The following is an 18,216-nucleotide window of genomic DNA, read 5'->3' as shown; positions in this document are numbered from 1 at the left end:
TGAAACGGCTAGCTTAGTTAGCGGTGCGCGCTAAATAGCATTTCAATTGGTGACGTCACTTGCTCTGAGACCTTGAAGTAGTTGTTCCCCTTGCTCTGCAAGGGCCGCGGCTTTTGTGGAGCGATGGGTAACGATGCTTCGTGGGTGTCAGTTGTTGATGTGTGCAGAGGGTCCCTGGTTCGCGCCCGGGTATGGGCGAAGGGACGGTCTAAAGTTATACTGTTACAGAGGCACAGATCTAGGGAAGGGTGCCAAAAAATGTCTACAGCATACAAGGTCCCCAAGAAGACGGTGGCCTCCATCATTCTTAAAGAAGAAGTTTGGAACCACCAAGACTCTGCCTAGAACTGGCTGCCCGGCCAAAATGAGCAATCTGGGGAGAAGGGCCTTGGTCAGGGAGGTGACCAAGAACCCGATGGTTACTCTGACAGAGTTCCTCTGTGGCAATGGGAGAACTTTCCAGAAGGAACACCATATCTACAGCACTCCACCAATCAGGCCTTTATGGTAGAGTGGCCAGATGGAAGCCACTCCTCAGTAAAAGGCACATGACGGCCCTCTTGAAGTTTGCGAAAAGGCACATAAAGGACTCTCAAACCATGAGAAACAATATTCGCTGGTCTGATGAAACCAAGATTGAACTCTTTAGCCTGAATGCCAAGCGTCACGTCTCGAGGAAACCTGGCACCATCTCTACGGTGAAGCATGGTGGTTGCAGCATCATGCTGTGGGGATGTTTTTCAGCGGCAGGAACGGGGAGAGTAGTCAAGCTTGAGGGGAAGATGAACGGAGCAAAGTACAGAGAGATCCTTGTTGAAAACCTGCTCAGGACCTCAGACTGGGGCGACGGTTCACTTTCCAACAGCACAACGACCCTAAGCACACAGCCAAGACAATGTAGGAGTGGCTTCGGGCCAGAGCCCGGACTTGAACCCAATCGAACATCTCTGGAGAGACCTGAAAATAGCTGTGGAGTGACGCTCCCCTTCCAACCTGACAGCTTGAGCGGATCTGCAGAAAATAATGGGTGAAACTACCCAAATACACGTGTGCCAAGCTTGTAGCGTCATACCCAAGAAATCTAATTTTATTAGTCACATGCGCCAAAAACAACAGTGACCTTACAGTGAAATGCTTACTTACGAGCCCCTAACCAACAATGCAGTTTTTTTTTAAAGAGTAAGAAATAAAAGTAACAAGTAATTAAAGACCAGCAGTAAAATAACAATAGCGAGACTATACAGGTACAGAGACAATGTGCGGGGGCACCTGTTAGTTGAAGTAATATGTACATGTAGGTAGAGTTATTAAAGTGACTATGCATAGATGATAACAACAGAGAGTAGCAGCGGTGTAAAAGAGGGGGGAGGGGGGGTGGACCAATGCAAATAGTCTGGGTAACCATTTTATTAGATGTTCAGGAGTCTTATGGCTTGGGGGTAGAAGCTGTTTAGGAGCCTCTTGGAAACATACTTGGCGCTTCGGTACTGCTTGCCGTGCGGTAGCAGAGAGAACATTCTATGACTAGGGTGGCTGGAGTCTTTGACATTTTTTAGTGCCTTCCTCTGATACTGCCTGGTGTAGAGGTCCTGGATGGCAGGAAGCTTGGCCCCAGTTATGTACTGGGCTGTACGTACTACCCTCTGTAATGCCTTGCGTTCGGAGGCCAGGCAGTGATGCAACCAGTCAGGATGCTCTCGATGGTGCAGCTGTAGAACCTTTTGAGGATCTGAGGACCCATGCCAAATCTTTTCAGTCTCCTGAGGGGAAATAGGTTTTGTCGTGCCCTCTTCACGACTGTCTTGGTGTGTTTGGACCATGTCAGTTTGTTGGTGATGTGGACACCAAGGAACTTGAAGCTCTCAACCTGCTCCAATATAGCCACGTTGATAATAATGGGTGCATGCTCGTTCCTCTTTTTCCTGTAGTCCACAATCATCTCCTTTGTCTTGATCACATTCAGGGAGAGATTGTTGTCCTGGCACCACATGGACAGGTGTCTGACCTCCCTATAGGCTGTCTCATCGTTGTCGGTGATCAGGCCTACCCCTGTTGTGTCATCGGCAAACTTAACGGTGTTGGAGTCGTGCCTGGCCGTGCAGTCATGAGTGAACAGGGAGTACAGGAGGCGACTGTGCACACACCACTGAGGGGCCCCTGTGTTGAGGATCAGTGTGGCGGATGTGTTGTTACCTACCCTTACCAACTGGGGGCGGCCTGTCAGGAATTCCAGGATGCAGTTGCAGAGGGAGGTTTTTAGTCCCATGGTCCTTAGCTTATTGATGAGCTTTGAAGGCACTATGTTGAACACTGAGCTGTAGTCAATGAATAGCATTCTCACATCAGTGTTCCTTTTGTCCAGGTGGGAAAGGGCAGTGTGGAGTGCAATAGAGATTGCATCATCTGTGGATCTGTTGGGGAGGTATGCAAATTCGAGTCGGTCTCGGGTTTTGGGGATAATGGTGTTGATGTGAGCCATGACAAGCCTTTCAAAGCACTTCATTGCTACAGATGTGAGTGCTACGGGTCGGTAGTCATTTAGGCAGGTTACTTTAGTGTTCTTGGGCACAGGGACTATGGTGGTCTGCTTAAAACATGTGGGTATCACAGACTTGGACAGGGAGAGGTTGAAAATGTCAGTGAAGACAGAAAATGACTCAAGTGAAAGTCACCCAGTAAAATACTACTTCAATAATAGTATTTGGTTTTAAATATACTTAAATATCAAAAGTAAAAGTATAAACCATTTCAAATTCCTCATATTAAGCAAATCAGACGGCACCATTTTATTTACATTTTTATTGACATACAGTCTATGTATGTACACTCAGACATCATTTACAAACAAAGCATTTGTGTTTAGTCAGTCCACCAGATCAGAGGCAGTAGGGATGATCTCTTGATAAGTGTGTGAATTGGGCCATTTTCCTGTACTTTTGTACTTTTGGGTACTTTTGGGTGTCAGGGAAAATGTATGGAATAAAAAGTGTATTATTTTCTTGAGGAATGTAGTAAAGTAAAAGTTGGCAAAAATATAAATAGTAAAGTACAGACAAAAAACGACTTAAGTAGTAATTTAAAGTATTTTTACTTAATTAATTTACACCACTGCAAGTTGAGGGAGCGTACAATTGGCATGCTGACTGGAGGAATGTCCAACAGAGCTGTTGCCAGAGAATTGAACATTAATTTCTCTGCCATAAGCTGTCTCCAACATTGTTTTAGATAATTTGGCAGTACGTCCAACTGGCCTCTCAACCACAGACCACATGTAATGGGTGAGCCATTTGCTGATGTCAACAGAGTGATCCATGGTGGCGGTGGGGTTATGGTATGGGCAGGCATAAGCTACGAACAATGAACACAATTGCATTTTATCTATGGTAATTTGAATGCACCGTGATACCGTGATGAGATATTGAGGTCCATTGTCTCATCTACCGCCATCACCTCATGTTTCACCATGATAATGCACGGCCCCATGTCACAAGGATCTATCTGTACACAATTCCTAGAAGCGGAAAATGTCCTAGTTCTTCCATGGCCTGCATCCTCACCAAACATGCCACCCATTGAGCATCGAGCATGTTTGGGATGTTCTGGATCGACGTGTTTAACAGCATGTTCCAGTTTCCGTCAATATCCAGCAACTTCGCACAGCCATTGAAGAGGATTGGAACAACATTCCACAGGCCACAATCAACAGCCAGATCAACTCTATGCAAAGGAAATGTCAAGCTGCATGAGGCAAATGGTGGTCACACCAAATAATGACTGGTTTTCTGATCCACACCCCTACCTTTTTTTTATTTAGGTATCTGTGACTAACAGATGCATATCTGTATTTCTAGTCAAGGAGAGCTTTTTTCCATCTACGTAACATTGCAAAAATCAGAAACTTTCTGTCCAAAAATTAATCCATGCTTTTGTCACTTCTAGGTTAGACTACTGCAATGCTCTACTTTCCGGCTACCCGGATAAAGCACTAAATAAGCTTCAGTTGGTGCTAAATACGGCTGCTAGAATCCTGACTAGAACCAAAAAATTTGATCATATTACTCCAGTGCTAGCCTCTCTACACTGGCTTCCTGTCAAAGCAAGGGCTGATTTCAAGGTTTTACTGCTAACCTACAAAGCATTACATGGGCTTGCTCCTACCTATCTCTCTGATTTGGTCCTGCCGTACATACCTACACGTACGCTACGGTCACAAGACGCAGGCCTCCTAATTATCCCTAGAATTTCTAAGCAAACAGCTGGAGGCAGGGCTTTCTCCTATAGAGCTCCATTTTTATGGAACGGTCTGCCTACCCATGTCAGAGACGCAAACTCGGTCTCAACCTTTAAGTCCTTACTGAAGACTCGTCTCTTCAGTGGGTCATATGATTGAGTGTAGTCTGGCCCAGGAGTGGGAAGGTGAACGGAAAGGCTCTGGAGCAACGAACCGCCCTTGCTGTCTCTGCCTGGCCGGTTCCCCTCTTCCCACTGGGATTCTCTGCCTCTAACCCTATTACAGGGGCTGAGTCACTGGCTTACTGGGGCTCTCTCATGCCGTCCCTGGAAGGGGTGCGTCACCTGAGTGGGTTGATTCACTGATGTGGTCATCCTGTCTGGGTTGGCGCCCCCCTTGGGTTGTGCCATGGCGGAGATCTTTGTGGGCTATACTCAGCTTTGTCTCAGGATGGTAAGTTGGTGGTTGAAGATATCCCTCTAGTGGTGTGGGGGCTGTGCTTTGGCAAAGTGGGTGGGGTTATATCCTTCCTGTTTGGCCCTGTCTGGGGGTGTCCTCGGATGGGGCCACAGTGTCTCCTGACCCCTCCTGTCTCAGCCTCCAGTATTTATGCTGCAGTAGTTAATGTGTCGGGGGGCTAGGGTCAGTTTGTAATATCTGGAGTACCTCTCCTGTCCTATTCGGTGTCCTGTGTGAATCTAAGTGTGCATTCTCTAATTCTCTCTTTCTCTCTCGGAGGACCTGAGCCCTAGGACCATGCCTCAGGACTACCTGACATGATGACTCCTTGCTGTCCCCAGTCCACCTGGCCGTGCTGCTGCTCCAGTTTCAACTGTTCTGCCTTATTATTATTCGACCATGCTGGTCATTTATGAACATTTGAACATCTTGGCCATGTTCTGTTATAATCTCCACCCGGCACAGCCAGAAGAGGACTGGCCACCCCACATAGCCTGGTTCCTCTCTAGGTTTCTTCCTAGGTTTTGGCCTTTCTAGGGAGTTTTTCCTAGCCACCGTGCTTCTACACCTGCATTGCTTGCTGTTTGGGGTTTTAGGTTGGGTTTCTGTACAGCACTTTGAGATATCAGCTGATGTACGAAGGGCTATATAAATAAATTTGATTTCATTTGATGTGAAATCCATAGATTAGGGCTTAATCAATTTTTTCAATTGACTTATTTCCTTATATCAGCAGTTCCCAAACTTTTTATAGTTGTCATGCCCTGATCTGTTTCACCTGTTCTTGTGATTGTCTCCAGGTGTCGCTTATTTTCCCAGTGTATTTATCCCTGTGTTTCCTGTCTCTCTGTGCCAGTTCGTCTTGTATGTTTTCAAGTCAACCAGCGTGCTCTCCCGTGCTCCTGGTTTCTATTCTATTTTTCCAGTCTCCCTGGTTTTGACCCTTTACTGTTTTTCTGGAGTCCGTACCCGCCTGCCTGACCCTTCTGCCTGCCCTGACATCGAGCCTGCCTGACACTCTTTACCTCTTGGACTCAGAACTGGTTTTGACCTTTTGCCTGTCCACGACCATTCTCTTGCCTACTCCTTTTGGATTATAATTAAACAACAAAGACTCTAACTATCTGCCTCCTTTGTCTGCATCTGGGTCTTGCCTTGTGCCCTTATAATAGCCCCATACCCCTTCAAACATTCAACCTCCAGCTGCGTACCTCTAGCACCAGCGTCAGTGCACTCTCAAATGTTGTCTTTTGCCGTTGTAAACCTGCCACACACTATACGATACATTTATTAAACATAAGAATGAATTAGTTTTTCTCACAACCCGGCTTGTGGGAAGTGACAAAGAGCTCTTATAGGACCAGGGCAAAAATAATAATATAATAATACATAATTTTGCTCTTCATTTAGCTGTCTTACATATACAACCTTATTTGTTCATCAAAAATGGTAAATAACTCACCACAGGTTAATGAGAACGGTCTGCTTGAAAGGATAGACATTTTTTTTAAACAGTTATTCAACTAGGCAATTCAGTTAAGAACAAACTCTTATTTTCAATGACAGCCTAGGAACAGTGGGTTTACCTTGTCAGCTCAGGGATTCAATCTTGCAACCTTATGGTTATTAGTCCAACGCTCTAACCACGAGGCTACCCTGCCACCCCATGTAACTCTGCAATGTTGGGTTGTACTGGAGAGTCTCAGTCTTACATTTTTGTTCCACACAGTCTGTGCCTGTATTTAGTTTTCATGCTAGTGAGGGCCGAGGTACGTGGTTGCAAAGGGCATCAGTGTCTTAACAGCGCAATTTGCCAAGGCAAGAAACTCTGAGCGCAGCCCCATCCAGAAATCTGGCAGTGGCTTCTGATTAAATTCCATTTTCAGAGAACCGCTTGAGGCTATTTCGATGAGGCTCTCTCGTTCAGATATCGGTAAGTGGACTGGAGGCAGGGCATGAAAGGGATAACGAATGCAGTTGTTTGTGTTGTCCGTTTCAGGAAAGTAATTGCCCACCCAGCTCACTCAGTGGCTTCACTATATCACATTTGACATTGTCCGTAAACTTGAGTTCATTTGCACACAAATCATACAATGATCATAGCCTCAAAATCATAGCCTCAATTTTGTCTGGCATATTAGAGAGTCCATGTAATCCTAGATTCAGATCATTCAGGTGAGGAAAAAATATCACTCAGATAGGCCAGTCGTGTGTGAAACTTGTCATCATGCAAGTGGTCAGACAAGGGAAAATGATGGTCAGTAAAGAGAACTTTAAGATTGTCTCTCAATTTTAAAAAAAATGTGTCAATACATTGCCCCTTGATAGCCAGTGCACTTCTGTATGTTGTAAAAGCGTTACATGGCCATATAATTGCATAATGCAGAAAATACACGAGAGTTCAGGGGCCTTGCTTTAACAAAGTTAACCATTTTCACTGCCGTGTCAAAAACGTCTTTCAAGCTGTCAGGCATTCCCTTGGCAGCAAGAGCCTCTCTGTGGATGCTGCAGTGTATCCAACTGCTTGCACACGCGTTACCACTCCACTCTGTCTGTCTGTCATGGCTTTTGCATTACAGTACAGATACCAACAAATCTTGACAACCAAAGTACATTTGATGTCAAAGCTGTCCAGTACTTAAAAAATATCCTCTCATGTTGGCCTGGTTTCCAGTGATTTGCAGAAGAGGATGTCTTCCTTAATTGCCCCCTCATAAACGTAACGGACATATACCAGGAGCTGTGCCAGGCTCGCCACGCCTGACTCATCCAGCTGTAACACATATAATTCACCAACTTTTTGTATGCGAAGCAATACTTGTTAGAAAACATATCCTGCCATGTCACTAATGCATCGTGGAACAGTGTTGTTTGAGGAAGGCATTGTCTGTATAGTTTTTTGGGCCTTTTCCCCCAGCGTTGCCCCAGTCATTTTTGCCGCATTAGGAAGAAATTAGTCCTCCACGATAGTATGGGGCTTGCCTGTTCAAGCCACTCGGTAGCTCACCATTTTAGAGCTTTTAGCCCCTTCTTATTAATGGAATCTGCTGCTTTTTATACGTGTCTTACTACTCGAAAATCGTCTGTATTCTCGCTCAAACTCCCTTGGCTTATTTTTCTAATTGTCATGTTTAATTTCTAAATGTCTGTGCAAGAGTGAAGAGAGAGAGAGAGTAACGGTTAATGTGAATGGATGTTTATTATTTGACTAGGCTACCTGTATTTGACATTGTGGTGTTTCGCTGAACAAAAGATAGTTAAAAACAAAAAATAGTCGGCAGTGAAACGAGGCTACTCAGGAGAGAAAAACCTCACTCAAATGTATCGCCATTTGGAAAATATACATGTACTGTTTCAAAATGTGAAGAAAAATGTAAATCGCATTTTTATTTGGCGTACCCCACAGTTTGGGAATACCTGCCTTATATGAACTGTAACTCAGTAAAATTTTTGAAAGTGTTTCACGTTGCGTTTATATTTTTGTTCAGTATCAATCTGGATGGTCAGCCATAATGAACGTTCAATGTACAGATAGATCATGCTTTCAATACTATTAAGGCAGGCTACTTTTCAGATGAGGATGGTACTGTAGTCTGTTACTCTCGTTGAGTCTCAAGTGTTCTTTTCCCCTCCAGTGTTCCATTGTGCAACTTGTTGAACAGCAGCGTACTCCCTGTACTTTCTGAATCTGATCCGCCTGTCTACCAACAGGCAGTGACCTCACGAGCGCCATATTAAAATGCTTCTTCTTCCCTACTTTTTTTGTGTTGAGAACGTAGCCACCATCAGTCTGCCTCTTGGTTTCAAGAGATTGACAGAGAACATGATGGAAATAAACTCACTCCAAGAGGCGCTCAAAGGTTATTTTGGTTCTTATGAATAGCGTAATACTTCGATTGAGAGGCAGACGTGTTGTTTACTTGATTCCACAGTGGTTAGCTAGTTATATCGCCAGGTGTTGAATGTAGCTAGCTAGCTATAAGCTAATGTTAGCAAGTCAGCTAGCTAATGCTAATATTCGGAAGAAGAAGCAACGTTTCTTAGCTAGTAGCGTTCAATTCTCAAACCTCCAGAAAAGCTATCAAGCGAGCTACGTTGTGTAATTGTTTCCTATGTGTATTTCTGGATTCAACAATGTAGCTAGCTAGTTAACCATGATGGTGTTGACAACTCCATCGCCACATAGCTAACGTTAGCTAGCTTGACACCCAGCTAGCTAAGCTAATGAACTGATTAACTACCGGTAGTTAGCTGGCTAGTTACGTTAGCTATCTAGATAAGACATTGGCATTAAGTTAAGCCTAACTAGCTAGCTAATTGTTATGTAAATGGTACCCTAGTTAGTGTTAGTTAGGTGGCTAGTGAGCTAATTTTGTGTTCACTTGTAGCTGTTCAATTGCCACAACTAGCTGTAAAGGACAGCCTTTTATGCGAACACTCAATTAAATTTGCAGTTGGTGTCAATAACTTGATTATCCCCATTTGGCAGGTGCTTGTCTGAAGCTGGCTAGCTAGCTAGTTGAATGGCTAAAACACACTGACAGTGTTGTAGCCACAAATCCCCATTCATTAGATAGTAATAAGCAAGCGAATCACTCAGTTTCCTTATCTGTTGTGCTCACTGATTTGACATCACTGTTCTCTGCAGACTTTGACAAGAAAGGGACGCAAGAAGTGGCTCCCCTGCTAGATCAGTTTCTGTGTCATGTTGCCAAGACTGGAGAAACCATGTAAGTAATGTTCCTATTGACAAGCTTGGAGCTACAGATTTCATGCATATGAGAGGATGAGGCATGTTCAGTGGGAAAACTTGAACACCACTGGTCCAAATTATGGAATATGCCAAGGTCATGCCAAGTCTTTTCTGCATGTGGTGTATAACTAAATTACACATTTTACATGTTGCTAAGTTATTATAAAAAATGTGTATGCATCATATTCTCACATTTTGCTTTATTTAACAAGTTAAATCATAGGAATGTGGATTATTCCTTTTAAGAAATGTGTACTCTTTCTCCAGGGTCCAGTGGTCCCAGTTTAAAAGCTATTTCCTCTTCAAACTGGAGAAAGTGATGGATGACTTCATAGCCTCAGCACCCGATCAAAGGGGGGTAGCCAATCCCAATGTGGAGTCCATTCCATTTGAGGACATGAAGGAGAGGATACTGAAGATTGTGAATGGATACAATGGGTAGGTACCAGCAAAACCTTTAGGCAACTGTTTTCCTACAGTCATGTGATGCCATCTGGAGTTCACTATTGCTGATTTTGTGGTGGTTATACAATGGCGCCATCTACTGGATAGGCATTTCTAGATGTCACATGTACTGTAGCAGGGCTTGACATTCAATTTTTTAGCCACTTGTCCCTCAGCCTAGTAGGACTGTTCAATTTGTTTTTACTTCTCAAAAAAAGTAACACATGTCAGTAACACAATTTTTACATAATTGTATGATGCAAGGAACCAATTTACAAAGTAAAATGCATTACTATCTTTACCATAGAGAATCAGACAAAAAATGTGACTACACACAATTGGCTTCTTTGAATATTCAATCAAGACTGTCTCAAAATTCTCCTTTAGTTCTCTGCTGGAGGATGGTAGCCTGGTGCCCTATAAAATGTTGCAACATTACAATTACTACCAAATATTTTTTTATGTCTTTATAAAATAATTCCCCCCAGGGCTCTAAAGAGGTTAAAAACTGACTCTGAGACGGTTCTTGGCCCACAGATCCTAAATTCATTCAAACACTGCACATTAAACATGTAAATAGGAAATGAGGCTGATGCAACAGATCAGACTATTTAGCTTAAAACTAATATTTATTTATTCATATCATAAGCTCAACAATGCACACATGGCTGTAGGCTATGCGCAAATGCAATTAGAGGAAAACACCTCTCAAAAGCTCACCGCACGCACAAGTGGACCGAGATGAAAGTATCCATTAGTAATAGGGATGTGCGATATATCAGAAACCATATCGGAGTCATACGATATTAGCTAAAAATACCAACATCGGCATCGGCCCGATGTCTGTCTAGTTTAACACCGACGTGCAAAACCGATGTCAAAGCTGACGTGCATACCTAATATAATGTAGGTAGATGACATAATGATGCCACAAAAATACAGCGCTACACAGAATAAAATCAGAAAAATACTAAGCGCACACTTCCAACAACTAAACAAAGACGAGCAGTCATTTGAACGAGTAAGAATTTCAGCGAGACAACTCAAAGGCAAAATCCATTAACGCCAAGATAATGGAATTCAGTGCCCTTGACAATCAACCGTTCTCTGTTGTGGATGATGTTGGCTTTCGCCGACTGGTCGAGCACCTTGAGCCCCGGTACACACCACCAAGTATGTGCTATTTTTCAGATTTTGCCCTACCGGAGTTACACAGTATTGTTGAAACGCACATCCATGAGCTACTTGCTAATAGCTTCACGAATGACATTTGTACCGGCGATGTCCGGCTCATGAGCATGCTGAGTCTGACAGCACAGTTGGTCGACAGCCGTATTGCATGCTCAAGAATGTGCCGGTTCTCATACCGCTGCTGCCATTTCAATGGCATTTTAGAACATGTTTGAAACTTGGAAATCTGAACACACTCTTAGCTCCACAACTGACTCGAGAAATAAGCTCATCAACTGCGTCTGCTGCAGACATTTTACACTCTGTCATGGCATAGAACACCTGCTCAACAAAACCGCCGACAGACCGTGGGTTTAAAACTTGCAAAAGTACTCAAGGCTGTGAACAAGCGATTCGGTGGCATTCTCTGAGCCTCTTTACTGTGTTGCCACCATGCTCGATGCTAGGTACAAGGACCGCTACTTTGATTCAGACAAGAAACAGGGTTTATGTGAAATGTTAGCCAAAGCTGGACAAGATGGAAACAGACACAGTGATAGTGCGCATCGCAGAAGAGGCCACAGAGCTGAATCTTCACTGCTTGACATGTATGATGAAATCCTGGTTGAGACTGAAGAAATTAACAATGAAACAGCAAGTGAGTGAAAAAAAGGTTTGTGATTATGTCAAATCAAACTTTATTTGTCACATGCGCTGAATACAACTTGATCGTGAAATGCTTACTTACAAGCCCTGTACCAGCAGTGCAGTTTTACTGGTAATGGGGACATACGTAAATGCCAACAAAATAACTTTGTGTGTTTCAACTATTTAACTGTACTAGTCCGCAAAGATGTTAAATATCAGTCAGGTTTTTTTGGCAAGGAAAATATTGGATATTGGACAAAAATGTCATCTGTGCATCCCTAATTGGAAATCTAAAGATACATCAACTAGCATGGGTTACTAATATGACTAGGATTATGCCTTTGGCTGCTGGGCAATAAAATTAAGTTTATTTGAAAACCAGTAGAACATGAGAGAATTCCTGGTTTCAATTGCATATTAAGTATTTGTAAAATAATTGCCTCAACATCTCTATGGTAGCTTTTTTGGCTAGGCTACTTTGAAACAAGGTAAAGCATGCTTCATAAAATTACATAAAATATCCAGGTTATAAGCAGTTAAGTTTGTTTAAATAGTTTCTAAATGCTCACCAACTCCGCTCAGATTTAAGGTGGGTGATGAGCAGTGCGCAACAAGCAATGTCCTTCACTCTGGTCTTGTGACCAATTGATCTGAACGAACCGTGCTTCAAGTATGTCGACAGAATCAAGCCTTTAGACGTTAATGTTAATTATCCTTCAATTTATTTGTCAAACATGACTGGCCACTTAGCCTATATCTATGTAATTAAAAGTCTCATTAAAGTTTGGCTATATTTTCTGGACTTTTTCCACATTTTGTTGCTACAGCCTGAAAATGGATTAAATTGAGATATTGTCATTGGCCTACACACACTACCCCATAATGTCTAAGTGGAATTGTTTTTCTAAACATTTTATTGAAAATGAACAGCTGAAGAGTCGTAAGTATTCAACCCCTTTAAGTTCAGGAGTAAAAATGTCTTTAACAAGTAACTTAAGTTGCATGGACTCACTCTGTGTGCAATAATAGTTGTTAACATGATTTTTTAAAATGACTACCTCATCTCTGTACCCCACACATACAATTATCTCTAAGGCCCCTCAGTCGAGCAGTGAATTCCAAACACCGATTCAACCACGAAGACCAGAGAGGTTTTCCAATGCCTCGCAAAGAATGGCACCTATTGGTGGTGTGGGGGGTGTAAATAAATAAGCAGACATTGAATAGCCTTTGAGCATGGTGAAGTTATTACTTACACTTTGGATGGTGTATAAAAATCCTTACTAACTCAGTTGCTGTAGAGGAAGGAAATCGCTCAGGGATTTCACAATGAGGCCAATGGTGACTTTTAAACAGCTAGAGTTTAATGCCTGTGACAGGAGAGAACCGAGGATGAATCAACAACGTTGTAGTAACTCCACAATACTAACCTAAATGACCGTGAAAAGGAGCCGTTACAGAATACAAATATTCCAAAACGTGCATCCTTTTTGCAACAAGGCATTAAAGTTAAACTGCAAAAAATGTGACAAAGAAATTCACTAAGTCCTGAATACATAGCAGTATGTTTGGGGAAAATACAACACATCACTGAGTACCACTCTTCATATTTTCAAGCATGGTGGTGGCTGCATCATGTTATGGGTATGCTTGTCATCGACAAGGACTAGGAGTATTTTAGGATAAGAAGAAACTGAATAGGGTTAAGCACAGCCAAAATCCTAGAGAAACCTGGTTCAGTCTGCTTTCTAACAAACACAGGGAGACCAATTCACCTTTCAGCAGGATTATAACTTAAAACACAAGGCCAAATATACACTGGAGTTGCTTACCAAGATAACATTGACTGTTCCTGAGTGGTGTAGTTAGTTTTGTCTTAAATCTAAGGCAAGACTTGCCAGAGCTTGACACATATTTAAATGAATGGGGAAATATTGTACAATACAGGTGTGTAAAACTCTTAGACTTACATGTATTGACTCAGTGGTGTGAATACTTGTGTAAATTAGATATTTATCTTTCATTTTCAATCATTTAGCAAACATTTCTAAAAACATGTTTTCACTGTCGTTATGGGGTATTCTGTGTAGATGGGTGAGAAATCCATTTTGAATTCAGGCAATAACACAACAAAATGTGGAATAAGTCAAGTGGTATGAATACTTTCTGAAGGCACTATGTAATATTATCACTTTTTTTTTCTTTAGCTAGTCTGTTTTTTACTTGAGTTTTTATAGCTTTTTTTACATTTATACACAGCATTCATTCATATATATATTTTTTATACACATTACATTTAATTAATAAATAGTACTGACATCTCCGGTATACATTATATGTAGGGTTTTCCAGGAATGACCATTACCGATCATGAGCTCTCTAATATCACCCCTGAGCTACTCAAAGCCCATCTCACCCATCACGCTCTTTTGATTTCCATGTGCCATATAATTTTCAACTGTGCTGTGATGTCTTAACATGAATTTGAAACATTTCTAATTGCATAGTATCCACAGAGCTAAAGATGAAAACCTTTCCTACGAGTATTATTATATTGTTGATTGACTATGGCTTTCCAAATCACCCAACACTGCTGTTTGTATTGTTAATTTTAAATCAATGTTGTGTTTTTTCAGCCACTCTTGAACCTGTGACCAAAAACAAGCTACATGGGGGCAATACCAGAATAAATTATCTAATTATTCTCTCTTCGCAGCAAAATCGGGTTTGTTTTAATCAACTCCTTACCATCATTCCCTCAGAATTCCATTTACGATCCAGCGTTTGTGTGAGCTGCTTACAGAACCCAAGAGGAATTACACAGGAACAGAGAAATTCCTCAGAGGTGTTGAGAAGGTGAGTTCAGTGCCACATTAGATAGGATTTTTATAGTGTGTGTAATATTTTATTTATATATATATATGAGGGAGATATACACATACAGTGTCTTGCGAAAGTATTCGGCCCCCTTGAACTTTGCGACCTTTTGCCACATTTCAGGCTTCAAACATAAAGATATAAAACTGTATTTTTTTGTGAAGAATCAACAACAAGTGGGACACAATCATGAAGTGGAACGACATTTATTGGACATTTCAAACTTTTTTAACAAATCAAAAACTGAAAAATTGGGCAGTCACCTGAAATGCATTTCAAATAACAGGCGTGCCTTGTTAAAGTTAATTTGTGGAATTTCTTTCCTTCTTAATGCGTTTGAGCCAATCAGTTGTGTTGTGACAAGGTAAGGGTGGTATACAGAAGATAGTCTTAACAAATAGGGCTATGTCCATATTATGACAGTCCATCATTACTTTAAGACATGAAGGTCAGTCAATGCAGAAAATGTCAAGAACTTTGAAAGTTCAAGTGCAGTCGCAAAAACCATCAAGGATCTCAAATATAAAATATTTTTTCATTTTTTTGAACACTTTTGGCTACTACATGATTCCATGTGTTATTTCATAGTTTTGATGCATTCACTATTATTCTACAATATAGTAAAAATAAAGAAAAACCCTTGAATGAGTAGGTGTGTCCAAACTTTTGACTGGCTGTGTGTGTGTGTGTATATATATATCTCAATAAAATAGTATTTATATATTGCAGTGTTTGGTTTGTAATAGGGTTTTTCTTCTCCCAGAATGTGATGGTGGTCAGCTGTGTGCATCCTACCTCAGAGTAAGGGTTGTCTTTTCCTTATTGTTATACATTATAGCAATGAAACATTTTTAGAGGTGTGTTTTATTAAGTTTATATGATGTTCGGAATTGTCATTGTGATGTTTCTCTCTGTCATGAAGGAAAAACGGATGCAGTGGTGTGAATAGAATTAATGGTGTTATGTTGCCTGGAAACTCATCTGCTTTTACAGAGAGGTAAAGCGCATACTACAGGTTCTCATTCTCCCATCCTAGTTTCACGTCAGTGATAATTGCCTAAAGGTAAATGCAGAAAGTAAACCTCACTTTTCTTAGTCTCTTATTATTTTCTTGCAGGAAAGTTAATGGCCCAGGGACCCCCAGGCCGCTGAACAGACCAAAACTCTCTCTAGCCAGCTCACTAGCGACAAACGGTCTACCGGACAGTACAGAAAACAAAGATCCTACCACAGAGCAGGGACATGACACACATTCCAGGTACTTCAGTTGCTACCCAAAAGACCATGTGATACTCACTTTCTACTGTTCTTTTATGAATTTAATGCATGTTGAATCTTCTTTCTCAGTGAGGTGTCAGCATCGGATACGCTAGGGAGCTCTGTGAAGAACAAGCACTATGACGATCAGGAGGTTATGGAGGCGGAGCAGCACGAGGTGAAGAGGCTCAAGTTCAACAAAGATAAAGAGGAGGAGCAGAAGGTGGACACCCTCAGCTCCTGCCATGCTGACAGCTTGTCGGAAGAGACAGAGTCCATGGTCCAGGAGAAGGAGGAGGAGGACAGTGAGGCTGCCAGTACTGATGGGACTTGTGAAGACCAAGGTAGGACTACATTTTCACCTTTTTCCATCATGGAAAAGTATACATCGCTGGTGAAATCCTTTGTGGATATTAGTAAGTGTATGAGCAGAACCAGGAGTTGCCTGAATTCTGAGGTGTTCATTGCAAGTTCAGCTTATCTGTGTGCCAGATCTATGAGAACCCAGTTAACATGGCTTACTCTGTTTTTGTTTCCTTGCCTGTCCCACAGAGCCATCGAGCACACAGTCAGAGCCATCAGCAGGGCCCGGGGCGGATAAGCAGGCAGACGGGGAGGTACCTTGTGACTCCCAAGAGGAAGGTAATGACATGGACCAGTCAGAACAGCAGGCCACTGCTGGCGTCCTGAAGAACCCTGAGGCCCGGGACAGCGATGAGGGCAGTGACCCAGTCAGCAGCAGTAGCGCCAGCAGCTGTAACAGTGCAGAGAATGAATCCAGGGAAGAGGCAGCCCCTGCTCCCTCCAGCAGTACTCCTGAGCCAGCTGCAGAGGGTGCCATGGAGAGTGGCAGCCAGGACACTGGGACCAGTGAAGAGCCCATGGAGCAGGACTAACAGCTCCTCAGGATCGATCTATTGACCATTAAGAACATCTGTCCTCAAGTCTAGCTTGAGTGTCACCGGTGAAGGGGCTACTCCATCCTGGTCCCCTAGATACTTTACGCCTTGTCTACATTTTGGCTACTCTTCAAAATGACCACCTGTCATTGATGTGGACATCCACATTTTATTTTCAATTGAAGATTTTTTAACTGGATTATTTTCTTCCCCTACACTCTATTTAAGAGTTTCCTTTTAAGGCTTGTGGTCTCCAGAGGTCTTTGTTTCAGCCTTGGTCAGTCTTTTGGGTTGCATATGATGTTTGTTCAAGCTGTGCTGATTGGACGGTGTGTTCACCTGGGTATTGTTTTCTCATCAGTTTGAGCATTTGACAGGTAAAGCAGGCCCAGTTTTGTTCCTGTAGCCAGTTGTTTTTCTCTGTGGATTATCACCCCCGCCAAACCACCAGAGTCAGGACAGAGCTAACCCTGCTAACTAACCTCTTCATTATTTATGCTGTTAGTTACTTACTCCAGAGATGAGCTAGCTAGCATTTCTGTTTGACTGAAGCTCGAGCCTCAGCATCCAGCCCATACCACTGTTTTTACTCATGTGCCACCATCTTGGCTGTTGAGGAAAAAGTATCTTTCTATGTTATTTAAAAAATCTATTTTCCTCGTGAGATGGAGTATTGTATTAGATTTTCCATGTGAGACCATATTCTCCTTTTTAAAATGCGTCTGTTGTCTTTGCTATGATGCACTACCGACCCAACTCGAAGAGTAATGTAACATGCTAATTTTACCTTCAGATATAAGATTATATCATTTTGGGGGCACCATAATTTATATAAACATTTCAACTCAACTACTTATTTTGTAAAACGTTATTTTGTGGCAGCCAGTTGAGTTTCCAAAACCAGCTGTAAGTACAAGATGACTTCCAATTTGGATTGTGATGTCACCAAGTTGTTTGACTGACAGATATCCAGAGCAGTTACTGGTTTCTTTCTATAGCTGTACTTTTGATATTTAGAATTTTAAATTTCTGTAAAGTAGACTTTTGTAGATTGTAATACAGTATGTGTTCACTTCCTTTGTGAAACCATATAATTGTATAATTTCTGTGTATACTCTGAATGATTTTGCTTTCAATGCAGTATTCAGATAAAGCAATAAATGTTCACATTTTTGTGTGGTCATGCTTTCTTACCCGTGAGGCATCTCGTTTAGTCCACTGAGCTGCTTTAAAAGCTGCATGTTAACCCGACTGGTATCAGATGACCTATGTCACAACCTCATCACCTCTGCAGAATTTTTTTAAATACATGTGTTGAAAACAATGTGACCTTATAGCCATTTAGCCATTAAATCCTCAGTTCAAGACTATTCCTCGGTAACATTTTGTATTTGAACAGGTTGTACAATGTGTCCCTTGCCTGAGGTCTTAAGAGCTGTAGACTAATGTCTAGGCTTTGGCTCAAAGGTCCAATGCAG

General features: G+C 42.0%; 1 protein-coding gene across 2 annotated transcripts; it reads left to right on the top strand.

The window, feature by feature from the left end:
- The first annotated feature begins 8,398 nt into the window (after positions 1-8,398).
- LOC112220335 (serine/threonine-protein phosphatase 4 regulatory subunit 2-B) lies at positions 8,399-17,931 on the top strand. 2 transcript variants are annotated; one of them, XM_024382167.2, is made up of 9 exons: positions 8,399-8,550; positions 9,339-9,420; positions 9,711-9,881; positions 14,468-14,561; positions 15,346-15,383; positions 15,505-15,579; positions 15,700-15,840; positions 15,930-16,183; positions 16,392-17,931. In XM_024382167.2, exons 1-9 carry the CDS (start codon positions 8,430-8,432, stop codon positions 16,733-16,735), a joined length of 1,320 nt encoding a protein of 439 aa, XP_024237935.2. In that variant the 5' UTR covers positions 8,399-8,429; the 3' UTR covers positions 16,736-17,931. The 2 variants fall into 2 exon arrangements, with proteins under 2 accessions (XP_024237935.2, XP_024237926.2); XM_024382158.2 differs by having other exon boundaries at positions 15,679-15,840.
- Positions 17,932-18,216: the final 285 nt, after the last annotated feature.

Source organism: Oncorhynchus tshawytscha, linkage group LG02, assembly GCF_018296145.1.
Source record: "Oncorhynchus tshawytscha isolate Ot180627B linkage group LG02, Otsh_v2.0, whole genome shotgun sequence".
NCBI classification, from domain to species: Eukaryota; Metazoa; Chordata; class Actinopteri; order Salmoniformes; family Salmonidae; genus Oncorhynchus; species Oncorhynchus tshawytscha.
Note: the sequence above shows the minus strand (reverse complement) of the source record. Positions and strands in the feature narration are given on the sequence as shown.

Excerpts from the sequence above, each read along its gene's own strand:
- LOC112220335 (XM_024382158.2), top strand. The coding sequence starts at position 8,430 with ATGCTTCTTCTTCCCTACTTTTTTTGTGTTGAGAACGTAGCCACCATC. Across the intron at positions 9,421-9,710 it reads GCCAAGACTGGAGAAACCAT|GGTCCAGTGGTCCCAGTTTA; the intron begins GTAAGTAATGTT and ends CTCTTTCTCCAG. Across the intron at positions 15,384-15,504 it reads TGTGTGCATCCTACCTCAGA|GAAAAACGGATGCAGTGGTG; the intron begins GTAAGGGTTGTC and ends TCTGTCATGAAG.